We start from the raw sequence: 17,300 nt of genomic DNA, 5'->3' as shown, positions 1-17,300 counted from the left end.
GTTTGCATACCTGATATAAAGTAAAGACCTAAAATTTGCTTTAAAATCTCAAGCTATAATGTTGTCACATCTCGTTGCAAATACTAGGAAACGAAAAACTTTTTCAATTTCCTTAAATCTCCATTTTCCTACAGTCGTCCGGACACATCATTCACTTGGTTCATGAATCCATTCAAATCGCTACGGTACATGATTTGGGAGCAGTACAAATTCTGCTTGCTAAAATTCTTGGTAATCGGATTGCTGATTGCTCTAATGGGACTTTTCTTTTATTCAATGCCTGTGAGTATGCCAAGTTGTATTTTACTTTCGTGTACATTAATGCCATTAAATATTTTTGCAAAAAATGTTTTGGGGTGGAAGCCATTTCGAGGTAAAGCTCATTCGAAGGTGGGTGTTTATTTTACAAAAACCCTTCAGGGAGGATGCTTTTTCGAGGGAGAGGGCTTTTTCGAAGTTGGGGGCTTGTGTCAAGGTGGCGGCTTATTTGAGTACTAACGGTATAAACAAATTGCCTTACATGAACAGTTAAAAGCGAAAAACTATCTTCAATGTTCATGTGATTGAAGCTTTTCTATTGCTTAATGTTTTGTGAAATATGAATTAAGAAAAAATTTCCGAAGGCTTTTTCGACAGTAAAACATAACTGGTTTACAATAACGATGACGGACATTAAAAATGAAAGGATTATTCTTATGAAATTGCACTTTTATGAAAATTGGCTGAATCAACTTCTATTAAGGATGTCTTTCAGCCGTTTTATCATCAAAACATTACGGTATTTTTAAAACTGATTGAAGTCTAATCCGTATTATTTTCTGAAATAAAATGTCTTTTAGTACCAGAAAGTTTATTTTTCTGTCACATGACTACTTCCAAGAATCTGGCTTTGACTCTGATTGGTCGAGAAGGAAGTTTGTTGTTTGATTGATTGTTGGTCGATTGAAGGCCCTGAGGGGATAGTTTCGTTGCAGGCACCGCAGAAAAGGGAGACTAAAGGGGGACTATAGCCTAAAGAGTTGAGAAATAGAAAACCAGTCAAGCCCCTTTTTATTCGGTTTAAGCCCTCCCCACCCCCACACCTTCCCCCACTTTACTAAACAATCCGTGGTGCCTGTTTCGCTGTAGTAGGCACGTGTCAAAATACGAATGCTTGTTTTGATTTTACTGTAGGGAACACATGGTACTACAATGAAGAATGAAGCACTGATTTGTTCTGTCCTCCGTACATTTAACTGCGTGTGCTTAAAAAGATTTCTATACAGTTTCAATTATGTCTTGTGCTAGAGGTATCGAACTTCTTAAGGATTCGACAACCATGCTATTCTGTTTTCAATGTATTCTTTTTCCAAAGTCATGCTTTCAAAAGCACCGCTGCTTTTTAATGTGATGCTTCTTGTCTTTTTCTAATTACAACACGTGGATGTGACGTCACAGGGGGACAAAATATATCTATAAAAAATTTAGTTTCTTAAGTGCCCTTTCTTTAAAAGTTATTGCCCAAATTACGTTACTATTTTCCCAAAAGTGTCCTCCTGGCAATAAATCCTTCTGACATGAATGATACTGTGGATTTTTTTATTCAAACAGTATTTATTATGATATTATTTCCCTCAATGTCTATTAATTAATTGATGATATTGATGCCATCTATAACAGCTTTAAACTGTCTAATATGCTCAGAACATCACATGTTGCATTCGCTTTCCTTCATCCAGTCCCTCCATGTTGTCTTTTGTTAGCCTTTTTTGATGCGGTTGAAATGTGCCTGCCTCGTGATGTGTGTGATAATTGTAAATATCTCCACATCAATATGCCCACATTTAGCAACAGGTGTTGTTAAAGATGGAAATTTTCTTTCGTTTCTGAAATATTTCTACAGAATACGAAACTATTCTTATTCTATGATACTATCTACCTGGATTTTAAGATCATTTTTCGCTGGATTTCCTTGTCAGAGAGTATTGTCCAAAAGGAATTGTTATAGGGGAAATCAGGAGGCACTGATCTCTGAGGGACAAATACTCTAAGTTTTTCTACAAAGTATAATTCTTAAAATATCCACCAAAGTGATTTTTGGCGTGTCGGTCGCGATTAACGTTCAGTTAGTCCGATTCCCATATCTTTGAACACCCTCCCCCCCCCCCTTTTTTTTAACGTGTCATAGCTAGTACATTGTCAAAGGAACCTTGGAAACTCTTTTGATATAATTTGCTTTAAGATTTAGATTTTTCAGCTTATTATCGAGCAAACCTTTTCTTGGGTCTTAAGGCTCATAGTTGTCTGCCCTGTATGAGTTATTTTGTTAAATCTGTCTGTGTTACAAGTTCCCCTTCCATGAAATACCCCCAATGTAACACTGCACACCCTTTTTGTATTCAGAAACATCGCGGTCATTTTTTCAACGCTTACAGTTTATTCCATTGCGTCAACCACATTGCTAAGCCCTTTGTGGAACTCATTATGCCCTATATTCTACTCAATTTCTCAGAAATTCCAGACCATGTGTTATAAACCACTTGTTATTGATAGTTTTTTATCCAATAAACAGAAACTAATCCTTTCAATATGCCAGTTGGCTATGGCTTATTTCTCCCAACCTCAAGCAAAACAAAATAATTTGAACTTAATTTTCCAGCGGGTTATTACGTCTATTCAATCGTTTTGCTCTTTTCTTCGGCTTTTAAGTAGATGTCTGTATTAAATAAATTGTATTTTCAATGATTCCCCGAAATTTAGATCTTCATGAAAACCTACTATATTTCTAATGATTTTACTCAAAGAAGCTGACATAAATACAGGAACTTGATATTTAAACTGTGATAATCATCCCATTATTGGAATTATTATTGATTTGTCTGTGTTTCAAAGTCTAAATCTTTCCTTGTGATAATTTTTTTATTCTCACTCATGGCAGTTGTGCTTTTGCCTCATTTGTTTCCCTTCTGTTTCTCTTCCTTTTGATATTAGTTGATGACGTCAGATGTTACACTAAGGCCTCATAAATGTGAAACCACTTTTAAGAAATTTTTAGATTCAAAAACTTTCTGGATAGCTCTGATTTATGAGAAACCTTTTAGGCTGAAGGGTACTATAAAGTTTCTTATTTGTAAGCCTAAAATGGCTTATTCATACTTAGCAAGGCAATTATACCAAAATAATAAATATGAACGATGATGGTGCAATCGAGGAGCGATGAAAGCACTCACAAAATTTTCACCTAATGTATCACCATCATTTGTCTCTTGACTTTCAAATCCTTGAAACAGAGAGAAGATTGATTTTTAAATATTAACTTTAAATTAAAGGTCATTAAAACTTGTGGTGTTCCTTTGCAGGGTTACACAGTAAAGAAAATTTTCAACGCCTAAATGCATGCCTTTGATGAATGTAATTAAAAATAAAACTTTTTTCTTTATTTTAACGAAATTTCACTGATTTGCTGTAGTTAATATTTGTAAATTCAGATTCTGTTATGTTAAATATTATGTGTTTTAATATTATATATATAATAATTATATTATGAAATTATTTAGAATTAGATAACAATGAGATGATTATAAAATAGGAAGTGTATATAAACGAATGGAGATGACTTAAAATCTGGACATAAGATTTGCTATGTCTACATACTGACAGATAAATGGACATATGTTAGTATCATGGGTGTGTTCTACGTACATTAGAGCTCGAAGTTGTGCAGTAAAGCTGGATTTAGATGTTGTGAAGTCAAAAAACAAAATGGTACATGGGGTAATACCATTCTAGGTGTATCTTGGCGAGACTCGTGTGGTTGAAGTTCCCCTAGAATTGTGTTTGTTTTAACCATTTACGAGAACACGAAAGAGACATTGAAATGTCCTTAACTGACCAGATAACTAAGCAAACTGACCAGGATTATGACCCCAGTAAAATATTTCTTACAAAGCTTACATTTAGAATATTTTGTTCTCTTAAAATATGGCTGCAGCCCCCCTCTAGTAGAAAATGTGTTCGCTTACGCAAACGAAAATGACTTGGAATATGTTTATAGATTCAAGGAAAAGAAACAGAGACTATTGTAGCATAGATCTCTTTCGTCTCTTCAGCTCTCTCTTAACGGAGTTCTGTTTCGTTAGCGAAAGTCCTAATGTAAACAAGAGAGCAATGATGTGCAGTTACTACAGAAACAAAGGGGTTTTTGAAATAGCTTCATTTTAAGATATGGCGAATTCTTATTGCGACACCTCTGTCTAGCAATGTGATTGCTAAAAGCTTGACCTGGTCTGGGAGTTAAAGGAGTTTCTTTCATAACACAATTTTTTCACTTCGTCTTCTGCCCCCAGTATCGACTATTGTGATTGAAGTCTTCTTAAAAATCATCTTGAGTCTAACTGATAACTGCGGCAAACCTATAATATTTATGAAGCATAACAATATTGATTGTTTATTTCTTTGAAGCACTTTCAATAAGGGACAGAATGACTGATACAACACACTGCTGAATTTTAAACCTTGTTCTGACAAAAATTTTCTTAAAATACACTAGAAGACAAAAAAACTTCATGACAAAAATTGCAATTTTAATTCAATGCTTATCTTGTAAAATAAACTCTTAGTTGTTTGTTGTTTCATAAAATTAATTTAGACTTAGTAGATGTGTTTTATAGAAACTTAATTTAAGTAGCAACTTTAAGTTTAAAACGCCTTTTTTTACGTGTTTAACGTTGCTTCTGCAGGACGGACTTAAATGTGAGAAATATAAAGAAGATTTAATTAAGCCCTTATTTGTATACCGTAAATCCTCGAATTAGCCCCCTGGGGGCTTATTTATTTGATATTTTTGGATGGGGGCTTATTCGAGAGGGGGGCTTATATGACGGGGGGGCTTATAAAATTATTGTTGACATTAAAAAGACATAATAAAAAAACCTCGTTTATTTTTGTAGAAATTTCTTTATGAGCATTTACTTAATTACTACCAAAAGTATGAATTTGTTGTGGTAATTCAATAAAACGCCATAGGCAAAAATCGTCAAATTGAGGGGTCCCATTTGAGAATTTACTGTAGCTGTGGGGCCAATTCGAGGATTTACGGTAGTTGCCTACAATAATTTATAAACAGCAACGACATCCTAGTATCCTATAATCAATATAAAAGAAGTCTGGGGCATGTGAAGAAACCAACCTCACCTTGTTGGTTCCCTCACTTTGTTAGTTCCACTACCAAATAGCTATGTCTTTATTTTCTGCCCCTACTTTCAGTTCCAACAAGTTTCTGCCTACAAATAGGGGCTACTACCCTCGACTCAAAAGATATCTCACTGTTCATGTCAGTTATAGTTTTAAATTTGAGAGTTTTGCACAAGCGCAGAACTTGTGTACTATTATAGTCGCCCATCACTCACTCTCTCATGCTTATCACGCCAAATTACTCTGATCATTAAGATTTTCTAAATACCAGATGACAGGCAAATCGATTCAAAGTTTTTTCATACGAAAGATCACATATACTTACCAGGTTTTTCCAAAAAGTGCTTACAAAATATAGAGCCAAGAAATCTTCTCGTGGACGTTTCTGGGAGCTTACAAAGAAGTTCAACAGTTCTGAGTAATTTTTGCTATATAATGTTGGGATTCAGGCAGCAAAAAAGCTCAAAAAAGCTATAGAATTATAGTTAAGTCAGCATTGCTTCACTGATATTTTTTATAGAAATATGTTTAGAATGATAACTGCAATTTTATTTTAATCTTGTTAAATGATTTGTCAGAGTAAAGATAGTATGGAACAGTTTGTTTTATGCATCTCTATGAAACAGTATCCTTTAGTCTGCAATCATCTTGATTATCTGTTGTCCACAAACTTGACTCGTTTGAAGTTTTAGACTGTTATCAGAAGTTTTAGGCATCTTTTATGCTAATATTTAAGGACTGGGTTGTATCCATGCATTGATATCTGACTTTTTTGATAAAATCCCCTGTGCAAAATTATCCATTGGAATCAATCAGTAGCTTTTTTAAAATGTACAATATTATTTTGAACTGGCTAGATAAAAGAGACTGTGAAGTTATTTTCATAGAAGGTCTTTTCCCAATAGACCTTATCTAAAGTTTGGTCTTTTTCTGATAACCATTTGGCTGTAATGATCCAAAACTTAGACAAGGAACTAAAATTCTACTAAGCAACAACCAAACAACGGGAAAATCAAAATATGCAAACCATTTTGAGAACTTATTTTCAACATAAAAGAAAGAATATGAAACTTGGAGGCAGCAGAGTAGTTTTGGGGCCACACCCGCCCCTAGTTATATCTATTTACTAGTCGCTTTGTCCCCACTTGAGCCGCTTAAACTCCTGTGGTCTATAATAGATTATTGTCAGATTTCCTTTATCGAGGGTGATGGTTTGACTTGAACCACAGTAAGGGTTCCGCTAATAAAGCAAATTCTGATACCCTTTCTTTTGCAGAGTAGATAAAAACTAACAATTGGTTCGGGATTGAATAAGAGATATTGCCAACTTTCTTTTTGTATATTTGATTACCACGCGTGCAGAAGATGTGCCATCAAACTGGTACACAATTCCAGAGATATTTTTGGGTTGCCATCCACATGTAGACAAGTCGTTTTTCATTAACCGTCTTAGATAAGCCGTCATTAACCGGTCAATCAAGCTTTAGTGGCCTATAAGAAGACTAGCATCTGTTCTACACATGCTTGTAAGGTGAGGCTTTTAATAGGATCAAGGGACCGTTGGACATTGTATTGGGGGGGGCTGAACAGATTCTAGGGGTAAACATGTCAAAAGCAAGTTTATTTTTGTTTTGTTAAAAGAACAGTTTTGAAAATTATTGGCGGATTTAAAAAACCCTAACCGCCCCCACCGCCCCCACCATCCGATCAGTTTCACCCTGGGTCTCTCCTTGGCGTAAAGCCGACATTTCAGAACATGCTTGCTACAAAAGTCGTCTTTGATAGACTGTCAGTACGAGGGGGAAGTGCCTCGAGGGGAAAATTCTTTTTTCAGAAACAGAAAATGTTTGCCAAGGCTCGAAAATCTTCAATTACACACTGTTTTTCCTTCCAATTCACCATTTTTAGGCTGGGCATGCTCTTCCGTTTTTCCTAATTTTTTGCAAATCAAGCCTCCTTTTTCTAAAGTGTGTTCTTATACAATGATAGTGCATTATTAGAGACACTTGTCAGTGGCCAACAACCTGATGAAGTAGAATGGCCATTTTCATTTGCCGCCTTTAGCTTCCATGTTCTGTCAATGGGTGCCAATTTGCAAAGTAATGCACTGAAAAGAGCGTTAGTATCATTAGCAGGGCCCTTGTCATAGTTGATCGAGCCAGTAACCTTCAGCGATAATGTTGTCGAACCAGTTCAATACTTTTGCACTTTAGGCCTCTGTAAAGAAAAGAAGACTGTATTTTGCATTAGATTGTTTTAAAAAGCTAACAACGTCGTTTGATTTAACAGGCACCGTGGATCAGGGGGGGGGCTGGCGGGGCTTTAGCCCCCAACTTTTTGCAAAAAATGACAAATACTAAGTAATAAACTTCCAGTAAAGCCTTTTTTATACGGTTTTAGCCCCCCTCCCCACTTTTTTTAAACCCCCCACTTTTCTCAACGCTCCGCGGTGCTTGTGATTATGTGCAAAAATACCATAAAGGGCTTGGAAAGAACTTACTTTTTGGCCCAGCTCGCCCAGAGTCGGCTTGGGATGATTTTGTTTACGATAAGCATTGCATACTGAAGGACTTTTCAACCGACACTCAGAGTATCGACCTTCAGAGTATAAATGTCGGAGAGTGGCCGAAGAGTGTCGATAACGTTTATAGACAGATGTTTGTACTCTTAAGGGTGTCGAAAGCAGTGGGGGCTTATTCGAGGGGGGGGGGGCATATTGACAATTTGTAGTTCTAGGATGGGGGCTTATTCGAGGGGAGGGGGCTTTTGAGAGAGGGGGGGGGGCAATTCGAGAAATTACGGTATACAAAGTGGTGGATCAAAATAGGCCAATCAGAAACGCGATCACATGGCTGTTGAGGTTGCCCAATCAGTGCCGCCTGCCTGAAGAAACATAACCATTGGAGTCCAAGAGAGGAAACGAAATCATTTGGTCTACACAAAAGCGGTTTTTTCATGCTTATGTCGATAGATTCTCAAACCTGCTAGATAGAAAGACGACCGGGCTTCACCAATAATCCGAAACGTGTCGCCATTATATTCTTATGCATCATCTGGCTTTTCCAGTAAATGCCAGTAGTTGGTAGTTAATTTTGATCGGCAAGACCGGTGAGGCTGTTCTCTTTGAGGAAGAGTTTTACTTCTAATGCTAGAAGGGACATGCTGTTTTTTCTATCCCCAAATCTTCCGGTCTGGATTTCATGGCAGTTTTCAACGAGATCTCAGAATTGCACAGGCTATTGCCCGGTAATGCAAGAGTGCATTGGTTATAAGTGTGCACATCTGAGTGAGTATCAAATTTCTCAGCGATTCAGGGAAATTCAGGTGACAGTCAAAGCTTTGGATAATCCTTAAGGAAAGCACAGATATACTTGTTACTTTTAACCCTTTTTCCAGTCCTCGATGAATCTTTATCTCAATGTTCTCAGTTGGCGATGCTTAGGGCCTGTTCATTTGGGGTGGGGTATTCTATTCTGGTGAGATAGCCATTCAAGTGAGACCTCCAGCTCACAAACTAATTTGTATGTGAAACTTAGATTGTGTTTAAATGAGACGGGGGCTAACCAACTTGTTAGGTCCCACTGCCGAGCTGTTGGGAATCCTTGAAATTTCCCATATGAACACTGTTCTGTGCAACAGTCAAAGTTGGATTAAAAGATGGACCGGGCACTTGCGCAAGTTATGCTTCTGTTGGCTCAAGTTTTGCCTCAAATGTTGGCTCGTCTGGCCACCTTGTTTGAGCACCAAAACAAAGCATTCCTTTGTTTTGAATCGAGGTTAGCCCGCTCAAGTTAAACAGAGGCTGCAGTGGCATTCTTCCCACTGATCGTGCGTTCTTCCCCACTGGAGTGTAATTTCACCTTTCACAAGTAGGAAATTTACTTCCCGAAGTTAATTACCTAAATGCAACCAATTGGTGATTCTTACTTCCCAAACTTTTTATCTTCGTGACTCTTACTCTGCAAACCACGTGCGGTTTTGGGATATGTAACAGCTGGAGCAAGAGACGCTGCTATCTGTCCTATGGAGATTTGATAACCAAGCTTTGTAATCATGCTATTGAAAAATTATTTGTGATATCTTATAAAGACGGCACCTGCCTAGTCGAAATCCTGTTGTTCTTGGAAACAGTACCGCTACATAGACCGTAAATGAGCAATGGCCAATTGTGAAATGCTTTCTTACCCGTCATTCATCGCGGTTGCGGGTTTTTGTTATCACAGGTCTCATCAAGTGAAGACTTTGGCTAGTAACTTTTGTCAAAATAAGAGAGCAGATGTCTCCAATCAGGGTGAAACAAAAACCCCACTGAAAATTGTTGTTCTTTTTACAGCTTCCTTTTGTTTTCTTTGTATTGATATAATGATAATGATCCTCTTATTGTGATATGAAACTGCCTCAATGCAACGCCACGCAGTACATTCTCTTCCCAAGGCGTAATGATATTTTTCCACGATCTCTCGCTGAAAGTTGTACTTGATTACAACTGTTATTGAAATCGCCACGCATCACCCATGAAATTTATATTATTATTCTTGAAACGATTTACAAACTAGAATTGACGATAGTTCCTTCGCTGGCAGAGATCTTCTCACACAGGAAATTAATAAAAGCCCTAGCAGTGTTAAAAAACTTGTTCAGAAAATAAAGACATGATAAAAGTTTCTTAGACAAAACATTTTCGACTGTTTTCGTCTGTATCTGTTTAACACTTTGAAAGTGTTAAAGCATAATTTCGGAAATGTGGTCTACTTGCTTTTCTTTTAAAAATTATTCGTGTTAATCCCGATTTCCCCGCCATATCTCCCTCTCTCCAACGACAGGTGGCCGCCATTCAAACCGGAAATGGGTCTGTCTTTGTTCGTTGTTCTTGCGGAAAGCGCAGGTGTGCATTTGCGAAACCTTTTATTAATTCGGAGTCCGTGCTTACTCATTTTTGGCAAGTTTACCTTCAAAATTTTGCTTAGTATTCCGTTTTAACGCCTTATGAAATTCATTATCAGGATTTATCCAATTTGAAATCTTTCTTAAGACCACACGGCGCAAATTTGTAGTTTATTCTCAATGTTTCGTCTGGGGATCTCCTCCATTGTCCTTTGCTGCTAAACAAAAGCTCCGAGGGGATTTGATTGTTTTCATAACATTCGAAGAACAATGGGATTGTATTCTCACTGGACGAAAAGTAAACAATAGATGGTTGCGATTTCCCGCCAAATGTTCATCACGATTGTGTGAGCATTTCATTCATAAAATCAAGATTGGCGTGAAGCGATAATATTTGAGATAAGCAAAGTGTCTAACGTGTTGATATTTTTATGAGGTGTCATTGCAAGTAAAATTGCAATATCACAATTATAATTTTATATCGGCAGTTTGACGAGCAAGCAGCGACATTTGTATCCCGACATTACAAATAAAGAGAGGGTCGGAAACACTACTACGTAAAAGGTATTGACTCACTTATTTGTTTATTTGTAAATCGTGTTTATGTCGAGTTACAAGCCCCTCTTATCCGATTATGGTCATTTTAGAAAAATATTTCGTTAATTGATGATGTAGAAATATAATTTTCATGGATTATAACAGTGTACTCTGGATTTTGCATAAAACACCAATTTTTGTGGTTACCACAAATTTTATTTCCTTGAATCACAAGCTTATAGTTAATTCTCCAACAAGTAAATTGATACCGACCTTACTACAGATGGAAATGTCTCTTGGAGATGAAGTTACTTTTAAATATTGACTGTTTATAGGCGTTAATTTGCAGGTTCCAATTTCTTAACCATTTTGAAGAAGTGAAATTTACTCTGAACACGTAGGGACTATTTTCATAAGTTTTGAAATACTTTGCCCTAACCGTACACTTTACAAATATTTCGAAGATTCTTAGATAGTCGATAACGTCAGCAACACAAAATTAAGTCTTAGTCAATGTTACTGTGAAAATACTAAGTTTAATGTACCATTTGAGCCGAACTTTTCTGGTTACGGATTTGTCTGCTTTGTTTTGTGAGCACAGAGTTCTTCGAGTCACCTCACCAGAAACATGATTAATTGGTTGTGTATTTTTCTATTACTGTGCGGTTCAAAGTTCCTTTTCATTCAGAAAAGAACATCAACGAAATCCCACATATTTGTTCGAGTGGTTTTAATGTTTGTGACCTCGCGTGCCATTTCAATGCTTTCCCTAATCTCGTAAGATGCTTTCATAGAAAATGCTCGTGCCGAAATTCCGCAGCGTTTTTCAGAATTAGCTACCCTTCCGTGAACTCAATGAAGGAAGAAAAAAGATTTTTATGAAAATCTTTAATTCCTTATCTTAGCACTAATCCTTCTTTAGAATCGTTTTGCCAAGAATTATCAAACTTTAATCCCAACCTAAAGGAACGTACTTATGATATAGAAGACCATTCTTCCTGAACCTTCAAGTTCCAAATTTGTAATGATGGTAGTAATTTCATTTCTAAGTTTGAAAATAGGCAACTTATTATTGTTGTTTTAACAGTTTAAAATGGACAGCAATTAAGCTCACACATGCGATTGCAAGATCTCTAAGGGAGGATGTGATTCCCGATTATCTTTTACTTTTGGAAGGAGTAACCTCTCTCCCCTCCCTATAGCCCCCAGCCATGTGGAGTTTCTCTAAATTACCCCTTTCCATGTTTTTAGGGCGGTCTTTCCAGACATTGTCTCGTAACCCTCTATAAATCAGTCTGAGTTATACTGCATTCCCTCCTTCCCGTCTGTTCCACCATTCTTTCTTTGATAATATCAATATGTCACGGATCAAATAAAAAAGAATTATTTGTCATTCACCCCGTGGGAGAATCACAGACACATTATCTTCGCATCTTAGATTGCTTTTGCAGATGCTTCCTTTTAAGCATGTCTCATGACTCATATTACATTTTGCTGAAATCCCATTCTTTCCAAACGCCATCTACAAACATTAACTGGCTGTGTATCATCTCACAATAAATTCACGATGTGATATATTTTTCAGATGAGTCTGCCCAAATTTATACAAACACAGACTTTCATGTTTGTTCTGTGGAAGATATTCTTGTCTTCTTTGTAATCTCCATGGTTTTCCAGTTTGTTCTGGCGCCAAGCAACACGTGTTGAACATAAGTTTAGATCTGGAATATAAATTTCCTGAAAAGATTTATGGACTAATTTGCACCGAAAGAACATTTCCCACACGCCCTTCTCTTATTTACCATGTCTTTCGATGAGCTTCCAGTAGTTTAATTTAGATTAAACGATTAAGATCATAAAAATCTAAAGGGCTGGGTTATATTTTAAACTTTCAAGTTTTATCGAAAATACAAACAGTATTTTTTTTGAATTTTTTCCTCTTCCTACTTTTGTTAATCCTTTATTTATGTTCCCATTCTAATATAAAGTTATTGTTTGAAAATAACAAAAATATCAGAGATTGCCATTTTACAGCTCAAATCGGGTTCTTGCCTATCTTAACAGATCAAATTTCAACTTCTTATAAAATTTAACATAAGCATTTTAGGAGGGTTTCTCGACCCATTTATTTTGAAAAGTCATTATCCTGTCTTCTGAGTACGAAATATAATTTTAACAGCTATTTTTTAGATTTTAATCTTAGTTTTTTCTTACAGTTTAGTCCTGGGTGGCATGCAGTTTATAATTCAAAACAATAAAGTTTACATTTTAGTCAAACATTTCTCTTAAAATATCAGCAGAGATTCTATGGTTACTCCCACATCATTTCTGAAAAAGAAATTAATCAGAAAAAATTCATTCGCTTTCGGGAAATGATAGAAGTTGTTGAAAGATGATCAGTAAATCCACAAGTGACAAATCGTATCTGTAAATCATATTGTTTGGCACCAATAGTTTTTCACATCATATATTGGTATTATAAATCACCAATAGTTTTTCAAGAGAGAAATACTCCTTAGAAAGGGTATAAAGTATCATCAGGAAGCATTTTTTCGAAAAAGCGCCACATGTTATTTCTTGTGTCCGTATTATTCCAAATTGCAATTCTATAAGAGCATTAGCCTGTGTCCCAGACCCCTAACCAGAGATTCCATGAGCCACAAAATCATCCACAACAATCTGAAGCAGAAGTACACATTTCGTAACTACCTCTCTTTTGAAGAAACTCTCATTCACTAAGGTATAAACTTGATAACTTATTATTTCAATTCAATTAACTACCATAACAGACCTTTATATTACATAGTTAGTTTGCAGCTGGCTAGCATGGGTTTACAAGATAAGACTATGACAATCGTTAGTTCAAAGGGGAAAACTGAAAGACCAAACTTAAACCAAACTTATTTCGAGATTGTCCTTGGTTTATTTTTGCAACAATATGTTTATTACATAGAATGAAAAGCAAAGTTGGAAAGTTTAGAGATACCATTTTGTTGTTGATGGATGGAGAGAGAGAGTTAAAAATGTTGATGAATGAGTTACAGGAATTGCCGAAGGTGCCGAGAGAGCTCATAGAAAGATTTAATAAACAGACAGATTTGAATTGCCGTTGTAAATTAGATGAAAAGAGGAGCATATTTGCCGTGTTTCCTTGTTGCATTTGTGTCAAAATTTGATTCGAAACCAACAGTTAGGTCTGGGATAATGACAGTAGTATAAAATTGATAATAATAATGACATCAAAATAGGGCATTGGCCTGTGCGATGGTATCTTGACTACTTTGTCTGCTTTTTTGGAGGTGATAAACATAAAACACATAAAAAAGAAAGGCAAATATAAATTGCTTGAAAGAAAATGAACTTAAGAAAATTATCTACAATACAACTGCAAATTGAAAACAGTCCAGCCTGCTTGAACCTTTATTTCACTGGTTGTTAGAGTGCGTATTTGTTAAAGTTTTCAATTTTTCTTTATCTTTTCTTGTTGCTTCCAACGATTGTGTCATGTTGATGGCAGACTCTGTCAAGACACATTTTAAAGAATTCTAAAGCAAAAAAGCACAGTGAGGGATCGGCCTCTGAATCACTAGGGGTGAGCCAGGGCTAATTTGTTCTGTAATATTTTTTTCAATTTCAACCAGTGTGTGTTGTTCCCTATATTGACATTGTTACACAACTCCTTTTTGTTAACACCCCTTCCTCTCTTTTATACCCCTTTCCCCCCGGACACTTGAAAAATTTGTGGTCACGTGTAATAAAATCTTTCAAAACTTCACCGAAATAAAGTCTTTGAAAGCAAGATAATTTTCTTGCCGCTTTAAGACCACACCCTATTCTCTATGCTTATTTGAAAAATCTTTCAAACACTTCTCTAGACTCTGTGTACCCATTTGTGTACAGTCCGATTGTTCCCATCAAACACTCACTCATAAAATCAATTCATCCACCAACAATTGTCAACTTGTTCCTATTCTCATATGGTGGATTTAAAAATAACGAGATGTCTTACTCCAATTTTTGCAGATTAATCTCTTCAATTCGCGTATTTTGCTGCATATTAGGTCACATCGTTGTTTTTTAGATAATAAAACCTTAGAGAGGATAAGAAGTAGTGCGAGTTTCAATCGACTTCTCAATTGAGTTGCAATTGGATATTTGCCTTGGCTAAAGGACTCAGAATCTCGCAGTTTTCTATAAATGAATTGTCCTTAATTTGCTTTTCTCGGGCGGAAGGGCTATAATCAGTTCTACGTTTTCTTCGGACTTTGTAAGAAGGCAGCTTAAACCTTTCCACTAATACCTTCACAGGCTTTGAAATTAAGAGATTTCTCTACGTCAAGTATTTCTTAAGTTCTCAATGAATAACGGCCACAAAACAGAACAGCTTTTCATCACAGTCTACAGCTCAATAAACAGTTTGGTGCAATGTAAGTTTTGCTTCCTTTTTTGTTTCTTTCTTAGTTACATTCAAGACTAGCATATACTGAACATATTTCAAAATTGAAAAGAAAGTTATTTGTGAATACTTTACTAGAGAGGAAATGGGTATAAGTGCGAATAATTTAACATCCATGGTTGCAACTTAATAATAATAGTCAAGCCTTGCAAAGTATTCCCATCAAGGGTATTGGAGGCAAGCAACTCCTCTCCCCACTCACTTTCTCTGACTCAGATTCTGTAAGTTATTCCTAGAAATTCTTTCCTCATAAAAATGCAGTATGTTTTCAGTTTTCCACAATGTTGATTTGCTGCTTCAACAGCCTTTCTGAGATAACTAGAAGCACATAAAAGCGCCCCAAAAAGAACGAAGTGGGTCTACTAGCTTCCATACACTATAAACATTCAATACTGATACATACTATGAAGTAATATCACCTTTCAAGACGACAATGAGTCAAATATTTTCAATGGAAATGGGTCCTTGCGTTTTTTTAAACTAATAAAAACACCAGAATTTAAGGCTATGGTGACGAAAAGATTTTAATCCATAACGACTCTCTTTTGATGCTAGAGGTGTCCCTTGCTTTCCTCTGTTTGAATATCTACCACTGCGATCAACTTGATTGTTATCAAGCAGGTAATATGTTCAAAATTTAAGAAACGTTTTGTATGCCATCTTGATACTGCTTTCTCTCAGATTTTGGGGCTTTTTCAACATCTGAGCAACGATATCCGGCATGTTGGACCAGGCAGAACTGCTCTGTTCCATGAAGCCTAGAAACAAATTACTTGAGTGTGCAAATATATATAGATATTGTGGAATTAGACGTATTTATCAAGTTTGATATATGGAAAAGATGCCTTTGTTGAGTTTTACAGCATGAAAGAGAAATGAAATTGTTGTTCTGATATCTATTGTTAGGTTTAGACATGGCTATTTGTGTCAGAAAAGTTAAGTGCTCTTGTGAGCGTCCTTTTGCTGCTTAGCTATACTTTAGTGCTATATCTCACTGGGAAAACCTAGTCTTCCGAGTAAAGGGGAAGGAGATTTAGATTTACTTGTTTATATGGACAACAAAGGTTGTCAAGTGCCAAAAGGCCATGCCTCTTCTCAGTATTTCTTATGGTCTCAGTCAGAAAATTTCGATCATTATTCAACAGTGATTAATAAGCAGTGCACAAAGTCATTCATCCTTTGTGTGTGCTTTGCTATTCTTTCTCTTCTCACCAACCCCACCCCCCCCCCCCTCTCGAAATCAGTCAGTTGTCTGTTCTGCTTTGTGAAAGACAGTTTTGAGTTTATGGACAATATAGTTTATAACAATATGTCGCTTGATGTTAAGTTTTGCATTTGCATGTAGCTTTCAATAATCGCCTGTCTTCCTTCCCATGTATTAACATATAAACTTTCCATATTCTTGCATTCACTGTAGTTGCCATGCCAATCTTAAGCAGATGACGTCAAAGCGACACAGCTTAAAAATTTTTGCTGAATCGTCTCCCGGCTTCTTTCCTTCTAACTCTACTTAAATTTTGCTTTTGATTCTCTCCACAGTCTTTTTCTTCTAACTCAGCCTCCGACCTAGAATTCACCAGATTCGGAAATACGAACGGAAAGCTTCCACAAAGCTCATAAACAAACGACGAATTTAAAAATCATCTTAGGCGACGCCCTCTTTACAGTTAACACTGTTAAAATACCCAATAGAACTTCCAATATCATTTCAAACAAATACAGATTTGCTGGTCACCTTGTATCTTCTTAGCAAAACGAATTTCAAAAGCCTTTAGATACACCAACACCCTCAGTCATTGATATTCTATTATTGTGGTCTTAATTTTATTTGTCTTTTGTCCTTCTTTGGCCACAGTCAGTTTTTCTTCTGAATTTTTATCTCGTTGTCCAAAACATTGATCACAATGCTAGCTGACCTTTACCACAGAACACTGCTGTTGGCCTGGAGCAATCATAAGAAGGGTCTGCAACGTTTTTCCTTGGCTACCAGAAATTTCTAGAGCGTAAAAAGAAACAAATTTCGAGCGCGTTACGCTCCTCCGCTTTCCCGCTCCTATCTTTTATTTACGCGCTCGAATTTATGCGGCTCTGGAACACAGGATACAAAGTAAATAATCACATAGGCAATTAAAGCCAACTGGAAAGTTGGCAAAGGCATATTCAAGACTCATAACAGAAGATTCTGCAAAAATTGGGGGTGAGGACATCCGCCCTCAGTGTTCCAGGCCTTGGACAAGCTTGAGGGGAAGTG

At 36.4% G+C, this 17,300-nt stretch overlaps 1 protein-coding gene across 8 annotated transcripts in view; it reads left to right on the top strand.

Annotated features, from left to right (window-relative positions):
* LOC135689133 (otoferlin) overlaps positions 1-17,300 on the top strand; it is a 77,475-nt gene that overhangs the window by 55,048 nt on the left and 5,127 nt on the right. For 6 of the 8 annotated variants that reach the window (XM_089110325.1, XM_089110329.1, XM_089110328.1 and 3 more), the window contains 2 exons: positions 135-282; positions 10,545-10,620. In XM_089110325.1, the coding sequence (XP_088966451.1) occupies positions 135-282; positions 10,545-10,589 (193 nt within the window). In that variant the 3' untranslated portion in view covers positions 10,590-10,620. Of the gene's footprint in view, positions 1-134; positions 283-3,338; positions 5,771-10,544; positions 10,621-17,300 lie in introns of those variants that run through there. The other 2 variants (XM_065206254.2, XM_065206255.2) reach the window with 1 other exon arrangement.

This window comes from Rhopilema esculentum, chromosome 9, assembly GCF_057945365.1.
Source record: "Rhopilema esculentum isolate cy_ngs chromosome 9, ASM5794536v1, whole genome shotgun sequence".
In the NCBI taxonomy this organism is placed as follows: domain Eukaryota; kingdom Metazoa; phylum Cnidaria; class Scyphozoa; order Rhizostomeae; family Rhizostomatidae; genus Rhopilema; species Rhopilema esculentum.
Note: the sequence above shows the minus strand (reverse complement) of the source record. Positions and strands in the feature narration are given on the sequence as shown.